General features: G+C 32.9%; 1 protein-coding gene across 1 annotated transcript; it reads right to left on the bottom strand.

Moving 5' to 3' along the window:
• Nucleotides 1–771: 771 nt before the first annotated feature.
• On the bottom strand, nt 772–19,528 carry LOC124365221 (UNC93-like protein MFSD11). Its single transcript, XM_046821184.1, has 8 exons — nt 17,951–19,528; nt 15,895–16,064; nt 14,063–14,239; nt 13,382–13,635; nt 11,236–11,361; nt 9,799–9,973; nt 6,866–7,001; nt 772–1,078 (listed from the first exon to the last, which is right to left on the bottom strand). The coding sequence occupies exons 1-8, from the start codon at nt 18,047–18,049 to the stop codon at nt 896–898; spliced, it is 1,320 nt and encodes a 439-aa protein (XP_046677140.1). The 5' UTR covers nt 18,050–19,528; the 3' UTR covers nt 772–895.
• Nucleotides 19,529–21,262: the final 1,734 nt, after the last annotated feature.

Below are 21,262 nucleotides of genomic sequence, written 5' to 3'. Positions count from 1 at the left end.
AATTGACGTCTAAACTCCTGTATCAATTTATATTAAGTTTAATCTCTTATGATTAATTTAAAATATTTGCCCTAATTTTAACCATTAATAACCATCAATAAGTGAAAACTATAGAATAAAAAAATAAAATCTTATTTTCTATTATATTTTATTGGTCAAAAATAAAAAAAATAATTTATGAAGTTATTCGTGCCATTGAAGTTTAGATTATTCATTTAAAACACGGGCATCAACGTTTGGTAAAACTGTATCTTTGCACTGTGCCTGGAGTGACAGGATATCGTAGATGGGTAAGGTTGAGGGTAGGGGCCGCCTCGTGTCTAGATACACGAGGAAGAATTTTGGGCGTTTATCTCAGTCATGCTTCCTTAGAAGAAGGGGCAGCTAGTTCTGAACTAGCCTCTCCAGTCAAAGCAGACAGGTATGCCATGCCCTCATGTCTAGGTTAGCAAGAAACTTTGACACTTAGAGAGCCTCACCAGTTCCAACAGTCAACCGCCGCAATGACTAGACATTTCGATCTACACTTGCACCCCAATATCTCGAAATTTGTAGTTGTGATGTGGCATTCCAGGACATCTATGTTTGCCCAGATATAAGTGACCAATTGGTTTTGCTGTACCCAGTGTGGTTTCAACTAGAAGGTATAAACCAACCAAATACGTTTAGGTATATCTTTACAATAAAAGAAGTAGTTTTACCTTGAAACAATCACTTTTCTAAATCACAAGTTTGCAACATGTGTAGGGTTAAAAAATAAGGTATAATTACTAAATTTACTTTTAGTATTATTTTGATACAAAATAAGTATATAAAATGTTATAAAATACAAGTTTGTACAGTTTGAAATATTGTTACCTCGAAAATCACACTTTAAAGATAATATTAAAACCGTTTATCTTTGACTCGCTTCGGTGTCTTGCGTGGCAGTCTTGCTTTCACAGATAGACGTAGCGATATCGTTGTCGGCAACAAGGAAACAAAAAGCACCAATGAGAGCCATCACTGTCAGGATTACCAACTGAACTTGCAGTCCGATGTGGTTACACCAGTAGAAACTGGTAGCAATGCAAACAGCCTGCAAATTCATTTAATAACGGTTACTTCGATATATGTTGGTTGTATAGTATTGTAATATAATATAATACAATTGTAAAAAGATAGTGTTGGAGGAATCTAAGCAATATACGAGACTGGTAACTTGCAATAATTATTGCCTGAGCGTAGCGAAAAAAAACCAGTCAATGGACTGGATAAATCTCATTTCTGTAAGTATGTGCGTCCACACAATATATCGAAGACAGACAGACCTATAGACTTGTTACTAGCACTTTTAAACGTTTATTGTTATTATAATCACATGTTGTTTTGATTTTGTAATTTATTCAAAATAAAAACCATAAATATATTGTCTTACATTGTAAGTGTTCTATTTTTACATTAAGTATATAAAAAGATACACTATACACGAGGTTTCAATTATTGAAATTTTCACCCCGGTGGTTGATGGGCAACACACAATTCGACAATGGTGCATGTCACCCCATGGGACTTGGCTGAGCGTCAGCGAACTTTTTACATTGCAAGTTATGTTCTTATGGGTAACCATGATGGATGGCAACGAGAATATTACAAAATAAATACATTTGTAAAAAGACTAAATGCAATCATATGGAATTGTAACAAGTGACATAATACCTCACACGTCATGTAGACTAACTATCACAAAAAATATTATCACGTGGTAACTTTGTTATGATTTATCTCTTCTATGAAACTAAATTAAATTAACAACAATGTGAAATTATTGTCTAACAGTATATCTAAAGAAAGATATTATCTGAAGATGTTAAGCTGTTATATGATTGTTGTATATGAAACCTTACATATACAACAATGAATATGATGGTGAGTCGTTCCATGGGATTTTGCTGACAGTCACTGAAGGTGGTAACATTTCTCTTTTGTCTACCGGGGGGATGTGAAATGTTTTCTGTATGATTGTGAGCCTGGCTATCTCTTCGCAGGAAATCTAAAGAATGAAATGATCTATGACTTGACATTTAGCATACCACTTCAGCGTAGCCTCTTAAGATTATCCTGTTTTCAATTTAATTGAGTTTCAAGAATGTAATTTTCGTAAGCTTCGTTCAAGACTTGACTAGTTTCATCACAATATAAAATAAAATAAATAAATGGTTACGAGGATTATGCACGATGTCTGCGGTGGACATAACGTTTCGTACTAGCAGCTAGTCAAGATCACTTCAGAACAGTAGCAAAGCTGCTAAGGCGACCAACTTTTAGAACGTATCCAAACCCATACCTCATTCCTAATATTTTGTAATACTGGAACAAGAATAGAATCACCTTCCAGTTTGTCGTATTAACAAAGAGTCTGAAGGATAGAAAATTAAAGCAGTCTATAGGCTAAATCACTCTGATATCACAGTGACAATAGAAGAAAGCCATAAGCTGAAGCAAAGAAAACATGAATTGAACTAGTAGGTCTTATGTATTTGTCAATAAAAAGTGGCTTATGAGTTTACATTTTATAATACTGCTGCTAACACACCCTCATTTTTTGTAGCATAGATAGTAAATTTTTATTAGTACAGTTACAAAGCCTCTTAAAATCATGTTATTGTCTGTCCGTCCGTCTAAATGTCTGCTCATACCTACAATATAAGTCATGATAGAGAAAGGTCCTGAAGATTTTAAACTTGATATATAGATTCTTTTTTGCTCCAGAAAGAACTTTATCGGTTTTGGGGTCAAAATAAAAAGTAAAAATAAGTTACTTTCGTTAGTCTTGTGTGTAACAGTGATGATAACGAGAAAATAAAAAAAGGAACAAATTTGTAAATTACTGAGTGATATTTTATCATGGGACATAGTAACTCAGACTTTCGTTACATCCTATCAGATATTTCTATACCCTGTTGTACAGGTTAGTATGATTCAAGTTTAAATGTTACGTTTATATTGGGAGAGTCGGTAACCGAGCGGTTTAAGACGTCGACTTTGGATTTGAGTTAGAGAGAGTGAAGGTTCAAATCCTGTCTGTGGCCGCAACAGTTTTATCAGTACAGTTGACATTTTACTGAATCGACCGTTCCCTTATTCTGTTTGATAAGATCCTCGCACAGGCCGGTAGCCCATGAGGTCGGGCAGAATAAGGCTTGAAAAGGGATCGGCCTATTCAAAAAAATAAATAAAGAAAAGAAAAATATATATATAAAATTCCGTTCTATAATATTTCCTCTCTACGCTATTCGAAATCGTACACTATGTTCATTTACAGTAGTATAACTTCATTTTAGGGGTCTATAACTGTTAATTAACAGATCATTTTAATATTTTCATAAAACACGTCTTTACTAAATTTTTATTTCATCAGGGTTTAAATAAAATTTACAGTGGTTTAAAACACTCAATAATTTCATTTTTAACTCTTAATTTTGTAAGTATAACATGTGTTATGGCTTAATTATTACAGAAGTCTTGGGATTTGTTTATAATATTTCTATATTTACATTAACGCGCTGACAACCCAATATAAGGTCATATATGAATTTGAATTTTCCTATACAAATTATATTTGCATTTCAACTTATTTCCTCAATTTTGTATTATGAGATCTTTTTATAAATAAAAATATCAAGTTAGGCTACTGTAATTTCAGCGTTACGACCCCTGTTCGTCTGTTTTTGCGTAGGGGAGCAAATTTGAGTTCCAATATTTTTCTTTTCTTTATTTATTTTTTTGAATAGGCCGATCCCCTTTCAAGCCTTATTCTGCCCGACCTCATGGGCTACCGGCCTGTGCGAGGATCTTATCAAACAGAATGAGGGAACGGTCGATTCAGTAAAATGTCAACTGTACTGATAAAACTGTTGCGGCCACAGACAGGATTTGAACCTTCACTCTCTCTAACTCAAATCCAAAGTCGACGTCTTAAACCGCTCGGTTACTGACTCTCCCTATATAAACGTAACATTTAAACTTGAATCATACTAACCTGTACAACAGGGTATAGAATAATCTGATAGGATGTAACGAAAGTCTGAGTTACTATGTCCCATGATAAAATATCACTCAGTAATTTACAAATTTGTTCCTTTTTTATTTTCTCGTTATCATCACTGTTACACACAAGACTAATGAAAGTAACTTATTTGTACTTTTTATTTTGACCCCAAAATCGATATAGTTCTTTCTGGAGTAAAAAATAATCTATATATCAAGTTTAAAATCTTCAGTACCTTTCTCTATCATGACTTATATTGTAGGTATGAGCAGACATTTAGACGGACGGACAGACAATAACATGATTTTAAGAGGCTTTGTAACTGTACTAATAAAAATTTACTATCTATGCTACAAAAAATGAGGGTGTGTTAGCAGCAGTATTATAAAATGTAAACTCATAAGCCACTTTTTATTGACAAATACATAAGACCTACTAGTTCAATTCATGTTTTCTTTGCTTCAGCTTATGGCTTTCTTCTATTGTCACTGTGATATCAGAGTGATTTAGCCTATAGACTGCTTTAATTTTCTATCCTTCAGACTCTTTGTTAATACGACAAACTGGAAGGTGATTCTATTCTTGTTCCAGTATTACAAAATATTAGGAATGAGGTATGGGTTTGGATACGTTCTAAAAGTTGGTCGCCTTAGCAGCTTTGCTACTGTTCTGAAGTGATCTTGACTAGCTGCTAGTACGAAACGTTATGTCCACCGCAGACATCGTGCATAATCCTCGTAACCATTTATTTATTTTATTTTATATTGTGATGAAACCAGTCAAGTCTTGAACGAAGTTTACGAAAATTACATTCTTGGAACTCAATTAAATTGAAAAGAGGATAATCTAATAATCTTATATATATTTATATTTATATTAACTACAGAATCTGGAGTTATCAAACTACAACTCTTGGTGCGGTTTTTGTGCTTGACGCCAGAATTGTTTTCATACATGATGTGCGGAGGAACAAATAAATTCGCAGAACCGTTACTGACCTCGGGTTGTTAACCGACAATTAGTTAAAGTAGACTACCTATAGTGATCTGAAATGTTCGGAACTGTGCAGAAGGATGGAATATTGAAATGGCGTACACACATGGTTATTTTCCAAAGATAATTACTGACCACAAATATCCAGGTAAGGGTACTTGATTAAAATCCTTCTGCATAGGATTTTACCACTGGAAAAAACCAGAGTGAAGGCTAGGTGGTTCCTATAAATTATTTTGAATACTAAATTTTATCATCCAGCTCTATTCTACCAATGCATGATGTTATGAGCTTATGGTTTGGGAGTGAGGGATGGGTTGAGTGTAGATTTTGGGATTTCTCTCAGTGATCTGTGTTTACGTAATTGCATGAATCGCTGGAAATCGTCACTTATGTAAGGGTATTCATTGAAATTCCTGTTGAAGAACACAAGTTGTCCCGGAAGTTGTGCTAAATAAATAATATAGGTACTGTTTATAATTCCAGAAATTGCTTCAATCATACGAATTTTTTTACTCTAAACCGCATGAATAAGCCTAATGAATAATAAAATGAAACCAATAAAGTAATATGATGTTACTAATTGGATTGTGTACGTGGGGAATTCCGCAAATATTATTATGGACCCAGGGATGTTAGGGGGTAACTCAACAACGAAGGAGGGTGCATGATACATACCTTCCTGGAGGTCACAAAGGTACAAATCAGTTATAAGAGTACGAACCAGTTTATTTACAATAGGGGATCTCTTGGTGAATTCTAGACGTTCGTGACATTGCTGGTTCCAGTATCATTATATAAAAAGGAATCTGTATCTATACTTTGTTTTCAATGACCAGCACGAAGCATGGAAAGCTAAGACTAAGTGGTCGACTACATATAATTGGCTATAAAGACCCTGTACAATTTGAAAAGGTTTGAGTTTTCTTTCAACTAGACGGAAAGTTTTTCGGTCATACAAACTTCACCTACTAACTCTTGGACTTTTAGAAGTTGCCATCCAATGTTTTTGATGACTTAAAGCCTCTTGATGATCACCATTTCTAATGATAGTGGTGCGTTAAGAAAAATACAAAGACACGTCAAAATTCATTCCCCGTTTAAAATGTACGTATATAAAATTTGAAAAAGGCAAAAAGAAGTTTAAAGAATAATCCCAGTTTGTAAAAGCCAACCATTTTCCCAGTTTGTAAAAGCCAACCATTTTATTACAGCCAATTTTATGGCACATGGCAGCAGCTGAATAGTGCACTTCAATATCTCAGAAGCTAATATAACTAAGAACAAAGTTCATAAATATTATCAAAACATTTCTATGGTTGAAAAGTTTATAGACTACTAATTTTTTGAAATTTTCTGTTCAAATACTATATTACTAAGCCTTCTTCCTTCTCCAGTAAGCCTTGAGACATTAAAGAACTTGTTAAAAGTTTAGAAAACTTTAATTTCATTGATCGAACGACTTATAATTGTCTTAAGGCAAAATAAATTGCTTGGTGTTCAGATGCAAGACCCACTAGTTGCAGTATTTTATCTGGTATAGTTTCACTTTTGTAGCATTAAAGTAAATAAAACGTAGATGATAATTTTTTCAACAAACAAGTTCATAATTTAGTACAAATAAAATGTATTTTTGCAAACTTTGATTTTGTATGGTACTAGTATTAAATTTGGTGGTACTGGTGATAGTTGGTATAGATAATAACATGGCTGTTTACTTACAAAATAATTAGAAGTTCCACGTAGCCTACTATGCACATTGTTTATACATTTCAGTTTTACGAACACTCAAAAAGGAGTAAAGGTATTGGGTTTCCATCCAATAGAACACAGTGGTCTTACCTTGAAAAAACTATAAAAGGCACATGCCTCAGCGCTGCTCTCTCGAAATAGTTCGGCAATAATGGAGTAGATTTGAGTGTTTAAACAAGAATCGCCAAAGGTCAGAAGAAGACTTCCTGTCAAGGCCAACGTTGCACTATAACAGTGTTTAGTTAGATACAAAGTAGAGTCAAATAAGCAATTAAAATCATTTTCATTCTGATTAACAGTAATTTATAATGTTTCAGACTATCTATCTAGTATACAAAGATATCAAAGTTAGGATAATTTATCATATACTTTGTTTAAAATTTATTGTTGACAAAGGTTTGACAGGATAACAGGATTTCGGCATTTGCCATCGTTATATGTGGCAAAAGGCATAACACAACAGTTCGAAGATTAGAATCTATCCTCTTCGTCAGGTGGGGGATGTATTAGTACATACTAAAATAAAGAACAGAAAGTAGATACATCGATTTTCATGTTAGTATCCCAATTTTATCCGTGTTGGTGTGATATGTGATTGTGTTTCACGTACTTGTGACTTGTGTTCGGGACTTATCTGTAGTGACAAACGCCTAGACTAGACTCCAAGCAGCTTTTGGGTAAGTTATGTTTGAACCCCCCACCTAAATTTTCTTTTAATTCAATACTCAGTCCAATTTTTCTCAGGGTCCAATTGGACTGGAATGCGACTCCTAATAAACAGATGTCTACAATTTTTTCTATAATATAGATGTAGTAGAGGGGAAGTTACAAACCAAATTTCAAACCTCCACGTTAAACCATTCGACAGGTTTACTAATATTCACAAATGGACACACACACACACACACACACACACACACACACACACACACACACACACACACACACACACACACACACAATGATAGAAATCTGTTTACGTCGTCAACTGTGGGAGACTGCGATTACGCTCAGCCAAATAAACGTTATTTTAGCTAATTTTAAACATATGAATACGTTTGAAGGGTTGTGAATAAATTTATTGTAACATTTGATTGTACATGTTCTATATTCAAAGCAGACTGAAACTTCTCGTGCATCTGAAAATCCATGCAATTTAATAAAAGAAAATAGATGATCAGGTGGCATAAAGTATTCTCTTTGTTATAAGGGCACTATCCTATACATACACTAGTATGTGTATATGTATAGTATATGTAAACACTAGTATAAGTATATACTAATTTAATAATGTAAAACAATAAATTACATATTATCACACTGTTCTAAACTGTTTTCCCAGTTCAAAGTCTTTAGATCCTTGTAAAGTTAGTTCAAACCAATAAAATATTTGTACTTATCAGACAGACAACAAAGTGAGTTAATAGAATCTTTTAAACTTTTAGATACCATACATAATATTCATGCTCCATCCATCCCATTTTTGATCAACTATCCCAGTCAACATAACGCAGTAATAAGCCCATTACTGTTTAGATTGTTACGAAGATGGGGCATTGTATGCAGGTTAGCTTACGCTCGGTGCCCGTGACAAGGCCTTTTTAATTCTTCTTCGGTTTTGGGCGCTCATTGGGTATATGCATCGCAACCTACGTTAGTTGAGGTACCTTATTTTAACTTATTTATACTTTAATGCTGCATTAACATTTATGGATTATCGCATGTTTATGATCTTTTGGAATCTAAAAGAATGAACAATTTGAGCGGGATGTTTATAAACCAAAGTCAACAGAAATTTAGTAGTTTTTGATAGTATAAATATGGTATTAATAAATTTGAAATTGGCGCCATGTATATGGTACTAAATACTAGATCCTGCAGTTTCCGGTAAAGAAAAGTAGGTATTACAATCGCGAGAGTGCGTTGAAATCAAATCTTGGCTTCCGCTTTTGATAATGCTTACTTTAGCCACGTTAGCTAAAACGGTCTTAAACTACTTTACAATATTTTTTTATTAGTATATTTTTATTTTCAGAAAGTTTTAGGCTGTCACAAACTTTATTGTAAAAAATTATTAAAATGTAATTTCAGGTTATATCTTAGTCCATCTATCTAAGGAGACCGGGAGGAATCAAGGTATATGGGTGGGGAGGGTAACAAACTAAGAAGGAGTATGTATAAAAGATGGGTATAACAAGGTTTTCACATTCAGCGGAAGAATAGGTATTCAGCAGAGTAATTACGAGTTTATCGGTAATTTTTTCACAGAATTTCAGCATGGAAATATTAAAAACCTTCTTTAAACATCTTGAAAGTATTTTACGAGTTTCGGTAATTTACTTAGTAATTCTGAAATTTTCACAATTTTGATATGCGTAAAATCATAATTCATTAGTGAGAGATGTTTGTCTCCATATTCAATGTAAATTATTATCTAGTGAATGCACTTTAAAGTATTGTGTCCGACTATTCTTGTGTTTGAATGGACAGAAAAGACGTTTTGTTGTATTCTTGTATTTTGTAATAGGAATTTAAATTCTTTGTGCACTTCCATTGTCGGCCATTACCCTGTCATATAGAATAACATGGTTAAGGTGATATTGAAATATTTTTAGCCCTCAAACAATAGTGAACAGCCTTTTGAAGTTATATTATTTTGCTGATTATACCATCTGGAGGGATGTTTTTTGTTCGTCGCCTTCAGTACTAGTGGCCTGATACACCACTGTCAGCCCGTTCTACTAGTTCTTTTTACGAGTTATTCATATTTTCGGCCTTTCAGAAATTTAATTCTTAACTGTTGGTTTTTTAATTTACTATTTCCTTTTTATTAAGCATTTCCTTTTGTAACAAATAACAAATATTGCGAAGTGGCGAAAGTAAACATTCACCACAATTGTATCAAACAAACCAATCCAAGAAAGTAACTTCATCACATGATACTACTAAAATTTCATTTGATTAATCTTCAAGATCTATTTTGTTTACAAATTAGCCTATATCAATAGCAATCTATATTTTACCTCGGATTTATAAGACTCAGTTGGTCAGTGTTGCCAAACACCGCAGTGTCTGGTAGGTTGATGAATGTGATAAGATAAGCCAACACCTGGCTTGTGCAGCCGATCATAAATATTGATCTCCGGGCATACCTGTGTCTCCTGATCCTTGTAGCGAACACGATGATACACACTCCACCTGGAATGGATTAAAATCCTATTTATGTAACAAGTGAATGCTATTTATATTTTTATATACGCTTTTACATATTACTTATATGAAATTAAGAGACGCAGCCATGAGATTGATTGATTTGCCTCGCAGCTTATTTGATTCTTTTATGTACAACTACATGTCTTTGTTTATTCTATCTCAACGTTGTATAATTCTAGTTTGCTAATAGCGCAGTGTAGGAAATGGTCGTTATCACACCTGAGGTGGATAAAAACCGTAATTAAATATCTTTCCAGACTTATATTTGTTATTTATATTACTTGTATCATTAAGGTTGAGGTATTTGACCATTATGTGATTTCGTTGTGTACAGAATTGTAACATTACGTTTCTCCGAGCAGTTCGGATCACTACCTCAACTTTTACCACATTATGTAACTGTTCATTTAGCAAGGGCAGTTTAGTAGCAGAAATGTTCGTTTTCCTTTTTTAGAGTAAATGAGAGAAAAATTTTACTCCAAATGGGGATTAAAATTAGTGTTTTTTTTTTATCACAACACCAACATTATCTGCAACAGAGGAGCTTTGGAAAGAGTAAGAGTTTTATAATAATTTATGTGGGGCTCTAGGTAGAAAAACTGTGTTGTAGGCTTTCAGAAAATTAATAAATTACGGGTTTTGGATGTTAACACAGCTAACGAATCGCCAAGCAAAACCAAAAGACAACAACAAAAAAAAGAAACTTAAAGAAGGAGAAATAAGATAACAAAGATAAAAAGTGTGCTCTATAAGGCGAAGAGGACTTTTAATGTTGTTTGAAAACTCAATTAATTGCGGTTTTTCGCCCAAAGCGGAAAGTAATTTTTGTAACTGTAAATACACATTTCTGCTAAAGCAGTTACATTATCACTGTGAAATTTATGTGTAAGGTGCTTATTAGCATTGTAAACGTTGTTAATTTATTGTAACAAATATATTGTGTTATTAACACAGTTAACAAACATATTTTTCATGTAAATTTAGTATATTTTTCAAATTAGTATGATCATAACCCCATCTCCAATAATGAGGTTAAAATACCTTAACTTATTACAACAAATTATGAAGTATATATTAAGAAAATTTATTATGTTACTGCATAACTTAACAAGCAGAGACTAAAAGATTGCCATAAGAAATAAATGTCGACTCTTTACGCTAAACTATGAACTAAACATTGAAATGCATAATTTATTTTATTTCAAAACCAACTACACAAGTAACTTAATTCTAATCTCCATACGTACCAATAAGACCACCAATGCTCATTATAATTCCGCTAACTGCCACCAATTCCTTTGCGGAATTCCCCAGTGCCATAGTGTATCCAATGGTAATGCTATAAACCCCATCTCCGAATGCCTGCTGCAACCCTACAAAACAAAGTTAAAAGTGGTTTTCTTAGAATCAGAAGCGTAAGATTAATAGGTTCGCAATAATACGTATAAACATTTCAGAGAGCTGAAATTCACATCAACTTTCACTGATTAGACCACTGCAATCTGAACTGATGGCCAAGCCGTCTAAGACATTGAGTTGAAGTTAGAGATATAGCACAGTTGTTCAAATCCTGTCTGGGACTGTAGCACTTTTTATCAGTACCATCAACCTTGTGCTGTTTCGAATTTTCTTTGTTCTCTTTGACATGATCATCGCATATCCCAATGGCCCATAAGGACGGGCAGAATAAGGCTAAAGTGAGGATCGGCTCAACCTTTAAAAAAGATCATGCGAGGTTTTGTTTCATTCTTTTATATATTATAATAATAAGAGGCAGAATAACAAATTTCAATAATTTTATTCTCCAGATTTGCTGCGGCCATATAGGCAAGCAAACAACCATACAGAAAATATATAATACAACTCCTCTGCTGGAAAAGGATAAATTCTGTAAGTAAACCGTGACTGCTGTATACGTAGCAAACAACAACATATTTGCTAACTCAAGTTTGCTAACACATATGACTAATTTCCCTATTAGTCATATGTGTTTGTGTGAAAGATAGTTGGCATTGGTGCACCTTTCTTTCATACAGTGACAAAAAGCACTGAGTAAACAAAGTTTTAAATCATATAAGTGTTTCAGCGAGGTACTAATACATGCATTAAAGTTTCTTTGATTCATCACTACACTATTATCTGAAAAGCGTGTTTACACTATTCTGTAGGCTTAAATTAATTAATAACCTACATTGTAGGTTAATTTAAAAATCACACACTCCATAACTCAATTTAATTTTTTTACGGGTTTCACTTTTAAAGAAAGCCTAATAAGATCCACATAATTGGAAACAAAGTGATTATAATAATAATATAATAAATTTATCCTTAAATGAAAACACATGTCACTAAAAATACAAGGAGGTATCATTTTGAAATCGGGAAAGTATTTTTAATGTACGAGTATATGTGACATTAATGGTGAATTTTGGAATTAGCATGGTTCGTTAGTTGCTAGTTTCTTTATATTGTTACTGTAACTATTCTGTCTTTAGATATATATGGGTTAGATGTGCTTTTTTAAAAGACTTAACAAATAAAATGTTATCATTTTTATTTTGAAACTGATGAATAATTAAAATGCAATAAGAAAGAAAATATTCAGATGTATGTACAATATAATAATTTACATTTAGTTATATATTTATCACAAGATCCTGAAAATAAGTCCAAGATATTGACTTAGATTTTTGAATATCTGTGAGGAATACTATTTTTAAAATGTATTATACAATGTGTCTTAAAAGTCCTACCCCCTATTAACTTTCTTAAGAATATATATAAAGTGATTTACTATAGAGCATGTTTATATGACCAACTGAAAAGTTTTTTATATGTACAAATTTTTGACCTCCCCAAAATCGAATATTTTGGAGTTATGAACAATTTTTTAAAAATAGGAATCCATAGAAAGTGACATATAATTTTAAAGGTCTTATAAACAGAAGAATGACAAAAAGTTTAATTCATAAAAAACTCCTTATTTGGTCATATAAACATGTACTAAAGTAAATCACTTCATCTCTATTTATAAAAAAGTAAATGGGTGGAGGGAGTTGAAACCTTTAATATAAGTATAAGTTCAGAATTAAAAATTTCCTCTGCTGAAAGTAAAAGTATACATATACTGTTGGGGTTACACAAAATACGGTTCTTTCCTAATGATCAGGAAGTCAAACTAAACTATTTGTATTTTTAATATAGTTATAATATTGTTGAATATGTCTGAAGAAAATAATTTACTGTTAAACTTGAGTATTACATTTCATACGCCTTTCTTAAAAAATTTACATTTTCCTACTAAATATAACGAAAATTTACTTCTTAGCGTTATGATGTTTCTCAAATTTTGAATAACTGGATACACTTGTTAATATTGTTATGTTCACCAACCTGCATAGCTGAATGAAAACATCAGCCAAAGCATCTTGCGTGACTTAAGGATGGCCCAACACGTCTTCACTGTTTTTGAAGGACTGTAGCCCTCTGTTTTACAGTCACTGGAAGACTTAGGAAGAATCATGAGTGATGCTATTGCCAGTAAGTTTATACCCATAAAGAAGTACAGAACTGTTCTTCTCGTGTACTGGTCAATGTACTGCTTTCCGTAGAATATGTAGTAGACAAACAGGTTACCCCACAGAGTCCTGTAACACAGTTGGTTCGTTAGCAGTTATAGTTTAGTTTCATATCAGCAGAGAATTGGCGCGTAAAACTACTACTAGACTACATTGGGAACTGTTTGAGTTAAAAAATGAAAAGTATAGTATTAATTTATGACAGATTTTATCATTAACGTTCCGTAGTGCGTACATCTAGAAAACTTTAACCCAAGTACGAAAGACATGCTTGGGTCCCAAGACAGGGTGAGACATTAAAATTGTTCATCTGGTTACAACTTGCCTGGTAGGTTCAACTCTATTTTAATATTATATTTTTAAGAAATTCAATTTTCTACAATATTTTTTAAATAAATGACTGTATGATTGAATTTTGTTATAGATGGACTAAATATGTCTAATTTACAAAATATAAACAAGTCAGTTACCGAGTATTACGTATTGTGATACTTACGAAGCCCTAAACATTGTCCAGAAAATTCCCACATTTCGGGCTGCTGTTTGTGGTGAGGAGTTTTCTATCAGGTATTGTCCCTGGGCAGGATACATAAACCCAGCAGCTATCCCGTTTATAATAGCTCCCCCGAATATCATCCAACCATTTTCCACAAGATAAGGAACTGTTGCACTCCTGAAGGCAAATAATTGAAAAATAAATAATGAGTACAAACTAAATATAATCTAAAGACTGTACTGGTTAAGAGAGAACCCTCTGTTTTTAGACTGCTATTCTAACCCGGATGCATAATATCTTATCTTATATATCTATACGGACCTCAAGGTTAGTGGGAGGGTAGAGTACTGGTAACTTCGACGAACCTGGTTAATTAAAGAGTGTTCTTTATAATAATCGACACTCCTTCAACTAATTCCTGCCCAAGATGAAGCAATAACTCTCATGAAATTCCTGTGATGAACCCGCGTGATCAACCTGCCCTTTACCAAAGTTGTGACATTTGTATACGGGTCATATGGTGGGGATTTAGTTATTGATATTTATGTGAACTGAACTTTTCAAGAGTTAAATCTGATGGCGAAGGAAGAGATTTGTTTACCAATATCGTCTTTGGGCATTAACAATTGTTTATTACTTTGCGAACAACGTAAAAGAAAATGAGAAAAAGGAATTCAGCAGGAAAATACAGAAATTATAAAGACATATCTACAAACCTTGGTTGTTTTCTTAATTCATCCTCCGATCCCATATCGAGAGATATTCTCGAGATATGCCCAACAAAATGATGCGTCCTGTAACGACAGGACAACGCATCATTTCACCTTTTAAGGTTCGTAAGGCTCTAGTAGAGATCAGTCTAAATAACCGGGATGAAAGGCTCAACTACCAATAACTCTCTCCGTACAACGTCAAGTAACTGTGGACGATGACGGAACACGTTATTATGTTTTATTGTAGTGAGGAAAAGGCAGCGTCCTCGATCATTGGTTACGTTAATGCTTAGTTTATGTTTGAAACGTACCAATGAATAGAATTTAAAGACTCTGTTAGGGACACTATTGACATACTGCATCATTAATAAGTGCCAAACAACTATGAGTATTACTATAGAACGTAAATGCTAAATTTAGTTTAAATATATCAGACCAAAATTCATCTAATAGTGTAAAAATGGTCTTGGCCATGAGACTCCTTCAAACCAGATTTTTTTTTGTTCTCTTAGAACAAGAAGCTTATAAATTGCACATAGTCCTGCAAGAACTTTAGCGACAGGATATTCAGGATGGGTAAGGTTGGGGGGTAGGGGCTGCCTCCTATCGAGATCCATGAGAAAGAATTAGGGCACTACATCTCCAAGTCATGTCCCCCCCCCCGGAAAAAGGGGAGGCCAGCTCTGAACCAGCATCTCCAGTCAAAACACTTGTTGAGGTTAGTAAGAACCTCTGATAGTTAGGGATCGAACCCCACCAAACTCGAACAGTCATCTCCAGTAGTAGACTAGACCTATCGAACTGCCCTTGTACCCCAGAATCTCAACATTTGCGGTAAGTGATGTGCCGCTCCTGGACATCCATAGGGTTACCCAGATTTAAGTGACACATCGGGTTTTGCTGTGCCCAGTGTTAGGTTTAACTGGAAGGTATAACTCAGCCAGAAGTAGTCCTTGCTGGGTGATTCAAACCAGATTAAACTTGTATAACGTACATAACATGTGTTAATAACTGCAGCCTTAATTATAATGATACACATATAGAGACACGTTTACTCAAACAACTCGCAACGGGTACATTAGAAATTACCGGAGCAAGTGAAAATGTAAAATTGCTTACAAGTATGCAAAAGCAGAGACGATCATTGTTAACTTAGGTCCTATTGCGTGGCTGAGGTATGGACCAAGCAGTAGACTGACTGCAAACAATGAATAAGCCACTGCAGTGACAGTGTAGCCATCTACCTCGACTTCTGGCGTATCGTCAGAGATGCTGGATACGATAGTTTTCTGTAATAGAGAGCACTTAGTTATTATAACATTAGATCACATACGATTGGAGCATTGTTATTATGGAAAAATAAATGCAGATTGTTTCATGAAATATGAATTAAATGTGATTAAAAAATCAATAACATGACTATAGCTCATTTTGGTTCAGTATTTGTGCACCATAACTCTTACGGGCCTGGTAAAATTTCTGTTTTGTCTGTCTGTCCACAGCATATCTCGAAAAAAAAACTAAGCCATAGATTTGAAATTTATCATAAAACTTAATTTCTACATAGGTAAGATCGAGTTCGATGAGAGTCCGTGGTTTTAAATGAGCATTAGCGAAGCGTGTCTATTGGGGAATATGTCGAAAATAGTTGAGCAATAGACTTATATGAATCTCCTCCATTCATGCATAATCAGTTTGATGATGGTGCACATCTATTCACTGATTTGACTGATCTTTAGTGAAGCCTATATCTTAGGTAGACATTTGAGAACTATAGATCTGAAATTGTCCATGAAATCTTCATTTTAGCATGGGCAAAATCGAGTTTAATTGTAGTACATGGGATTTGGCTAATCGATATCACGGCTTGTTATTCCGTGACCTAAAACAGGCCCTGATGTTAAAAAAGATCCTTCGAGAACGCCATAGCAAGCCCCGGTTAAAGCCTTCTCAGATATTCTAAGTGTGCTCCAATGAGCTAAAACGCTATTGCAAAGTTTAACTATCTATCTGATTCCGTTAGCCCAAATTTACTGATGAAATGTGAGAAAACGGGAAAGATCTCATGTTAAACGTTTGGGCATGAAGTTTTTGGAAAAAATAATTTTTTAACAGTAGCAGGAGAGTTCATTGAATTGATTGATAGCTTGGAACATAATAGTTGAATGATCATGGTGGCTGATTGCATAGCTTCAAGGTTTGATGATTTAACTAAATAAATAAATACAACAAATTTTATCATATTTTGATACATTCTGTATCACTCCTGGCTGACTCATCGTGTACAACGAGAAGTTCCCGAGTACTGTCTAGTCGCTAAAAACCTTAGGTGATGAATATGGGGTGGATGGCAAGAATATAATAGATTAATTTATTAAACACTCTTATGAAAATAAACGTCCCAATTCGTCTTTCTTACGGACTAGTTGACAAATCATAAAATATCTATTTCATTAAAACTGTATTTTTATCTCTTAAAAGAGAAAGTTTTACTCCTGAAAATGTTCATGTTATCATCTTAGCTTGTGACATCTTAATTTTATAATTAATTTAACTGTGAGTTGGTATAAGTATTTTACTTATTTTTATTTCATCTTTTAAGACCTTCTCTTTTTGTTTTTTATTGATAGTAAATCAAATAAGATAGCTCTAACGTAAACTTGTTGTTAAAGTCGTTACAGTGCTCAAAGTTCCCATCCACTAATATTTGTTTTAATATGTTTAATGCAGCATACTTATAACACTAGTTGAATTAGCCATAATCTTGAATGTCAACTGTTTTATTACTAATCAACTTTGAATGTGTATAAACCATTTCCCAATTAATATAATAGAACCTTACAGTTAATGGTGTTCATAATAGTAGACACCAAAATTAATTACGTAAGTATGGAATAATTATTGAGAATATTATACAAACAAATTAACATACAACAATCGTGAGACTCATTAATTATGCAATAAAATTACCACAATATATTGTAACTAAGTTATTAAATAGATTATACAATATTCTAATTTACCAGGGTGTGTTTGTAATGGCACGACAGTCTATTAAAATATATTTTTACTATTATATAATACTGATTAGGAATAATTTGTTGTGTTTCGGCCTCCACTGTATAACATTCTTTTATGTAATTTCTTCTACTGGTTATTTCTGGATTCTACGTACCTGCATATTTATTACGGTCAAATCAGAAGAAAACAAGAGCATGACAGAAAAACTCAAGCTCAAAATGCACACGATTTCTCTGTTGATTGGGATAAACATCTTAAAGGTGAACAACCCACAGGCCTGTAGATAGTAGTTTACTTTTCTGAATGCTGATCCCCAAATCTCCTGGACCTAAACGGTAATAACTTACAATTAGATCAGAGGATTGGTACACATTTGAACTTGCTAGTTTAAAACAACTATTATACAATGGTAAATTGAAACATTTGTTGTATTTTAGCTTTTTCATAACATTTTTGAATCTTTGATATTAATTCAGTGGATAATCAGTGCGATGATCACTAGAATAACAATGTTTCTAAAAGTGGAGTAGCCGAGTCCTATATCTAGTTATGTAAGAGGCGAGAATAAATTCCAATGCAAATTTGCATCGTATAAACACACAATCTGGTAAAATAATTATTTTCTATATATATTTTTTTTAGCTTGACAAACTTAAAATGGACCGTCAAACATGAACACAATAGTTTCTACTGTAATTTGTATAGCATAAAAAGAAAAAAAAAACTGGCATGTAAAATACCCAATGGGTGAAAGTAAAAGTAAAAGTTTGAATTTAATAGATCATTAAGTTCGTTCTTATCCAAATAGTAGAAGGGAGCCTTGAAAAAAATGAAAGTATAAAACGTATTGAAAATACTCAAAGGTTGTTAGTTATTATTGGCTGAAGAATATGTGCCTATAAAACAGAGTTCAATTAATTGAACTAACAAGATTTAGTTTTTAATCAAGCTAAATTTTATGATCATGGCCAAAGATTCAGAATTGATGACTGACAATGGCTTAATGGGAGATGGTTTCAATTTATAATTATGCTAATTTTGTATATGAATAAATGCATAAATGGGATGGTTCTCCAAATAAAATTATGTTATATTTAATCAATGAAATTACGTTACTGTATTTATTTGCCAACAATTTTGGACCTGCAATTTTAATGGTCAATAGAATATTAATGATAGTTAAATGGAAAGAATAACAATAATCGATCTGATAGTTCAATAGATTGCGAAAGCCAGCGTGAATTTTTGGTACCTAAACGGCCAAAGTATAGTAGATTAAAAACAACCAATCTTCCTTCCTTTGAAAAATTGGGACAGTGATAATATGCGATGATATGATAAGGGCATCGTAATTTGGCCTTGTTATGTTATAAGTCATAAGTTAACACAAACTTAACGTAAGTAATTTTAAAACATTCTAAATTTCTATAAATATTAGGAGCAATATAATCTAAAAAAATTCATTTAAACATAGCAGTATTTGGTAATACAGCTAAAGAAGTAATTTACTACAATATCTGATTCCACAGTCTGTGTCTGAGGTAGAGCTGTCCATAAAATGTAATATACTGGTAGCTAAAGAAGTAATTTACTACAATATCTGATTCCACAGTCTGTGTCTGAGGTAGAGCTGTCCATAAAAAGTAATATACTGGTAGCTAAAGAAGTAATTTACTACAATATCTGTTGCCACAGTCTGTGTCTGAGGTAGAGCTGTCCATAAAAAGTAATATACTTGTATATAAAGAAGTAATTTACTACAATATATGATGCCACAGTCTATGTCTGAGGTAGAGCAGTTCATAAAAAGTAATATACTGGTAGCTAAAGAAGTAATTTACTACGATATCTGGTGCCACAGTCTGTGTCTGAGGTAGAGCACTTCATAAAAACTAACGTAATCTTAGCTAAAGATGTAATTTACTGCAGTATATGATGTCGCACTCTAAGGTATAATTATTATAGGTTGAAGTCTTTTGCTAAATTTCAAAATAGTGCGCCCCGAATTAATTATAGGAATGGATAAACGGAAGTTTGCTGTTATCCTTGCCGCTTCTAGCAATATGCCAATTAGCGCTGTCACCTTGTGGCCTACGGGTTTGTTTATGTCTGAAGAGACTAAAAAAGCCGAAACAACAATAGCACACTTCTTTTCCTTATTTTTTAGTAATGATTAAATTATATTAGATGAAGGAACTTTTAGTAAAATATATACGGAACATAGAGAATTCGCAGTTACTTTTCTGTGAGGATAACATGATTTCGGACATTTATCATCCAATATATGTTGCATAAATAGAACTAAATTTCGAGGATTGGATTCCATCCTCTTATTTACGTGTCATAAAATCTTAAGGCAAACACAGTGTATAATTTTTTAAAACCTCGAAACAATTTTTGCAACGTGTAAGGAAATGTCCAAAGTTATGTTAAAATTTCTTTAGTCCATTCAAGACTTCAGTACGGAATAATCTGTTGGGGAGGTGCGTACAGAATTCTAATAGATAATCTTAGAGTATCACAAAATCATATAGTGCGTATAATGCTAGGAAAAAAACTCAGAGATAGCTCGTTCCCCCTATTCCAACAAATTAGAACTCTACCCATTCAACATTTATATGTGTACAAAGTGCTGAAACTGTTTTATAGAAGAAGTGGCAATGAAGGTACAACTTTCCTTGTATATGGAACAAGAAACGTAAATAAAAGAATGTTTAGAGTACCAAAAGTAAAAAAGGAAATATTTAGACTATGCTTTCAGTACGTAGGTCCAAAATTCTTTAATAAATTACCTATTAATATTAGATCAATAGATAAATTAAACCTTTTCAGCAATAGTGTATTTGACTGGTTAATTGAGATAGATGATGTTAGATTTTTTAATAGAGTCATTAGCTAAGGTTAAAAGTTACTGTTTATTTTATATAAAAATTAATTTGGTTTCATGTACCAAATTGTATATAGATGGTTATTGCATATAATGTATAATGTACTGTGTGTTATTGAATGCATGTACATGCATTTTGTAATAGTGAATGTGCCTAAATAGCGCATTGATTTTTTCTTTGACAGAAGTTATTTATATGTTTATAATGTTGATTTGTTTTTAATGTACTATGTTTGCTGCTATGTTTTTAATTTGTTTTGTTTTCTTTTAATTCGAATTGTATAAAGAGGATACTAATTGTTATGTTGTTTTTACTGTTAATATTAGATAATTTTTATTCTGACATTATATGGATAAGTAATTACTAGTTATTTTTATATTGGTTATATTTTTTGTATTCTTATTTTTAGTTCATTTGTAGTTTCAGGCACCTCGGAGAGTGGCCAGCATGTAATTTAATGCAAACTGAACTCTAAAAGTAATATTAAGTTTATTTTATTTTGTTAATCCTAATCACGCTACTGGACATGTGATTAGGCTATTCCTAAGATTTTATTTTTGTACTGTTTTTGTAATTTT

The sequence above is a fragment of the Homalodisca vitripennis genome, chromosome 6, assembly GCF_021130785.1.
Source record: "Homalodisca vitripennis isolate AUS2020 chromosome 6, UT_GWSS_2.1, whole genome shotgun sequence".
Lineage (NCBI taxonomy): Eukaryota > Metazoa > Arthropoda > Insecta > Hemiptera > Cicadellidae > Homalodisca > Homalodisca vitripennis.
The sequence above is the reverse complement of the archived record's forward strand: the minus strand, read 5'-3'. Positions and strand labels throughout refer to the sequence as shown.

Coding starts and splice junctions, on each gene's coding strand:
- LOC124365221 (XM_046821184.1), bottom strand. CDS start 18,049: ATGTTTATCCCAATCAACAGAGAAATCGTGTGCATTTTGAGCTTGAGT. Junction 11,362..13,381: donor GTTTTCATTCAGCTATGCAG/GTTGGTGAACAT, acceptor TTTGTTTTGTAG/GGTTGCAGCAGGCATTCGGA. Junction 9,974..11,235: donor GAGCATTGGTGGTCTTATTG/GTACGTATGGAG, acceptor AATCCATTCCAG/GTGGAGTGTGTATCATCGTG.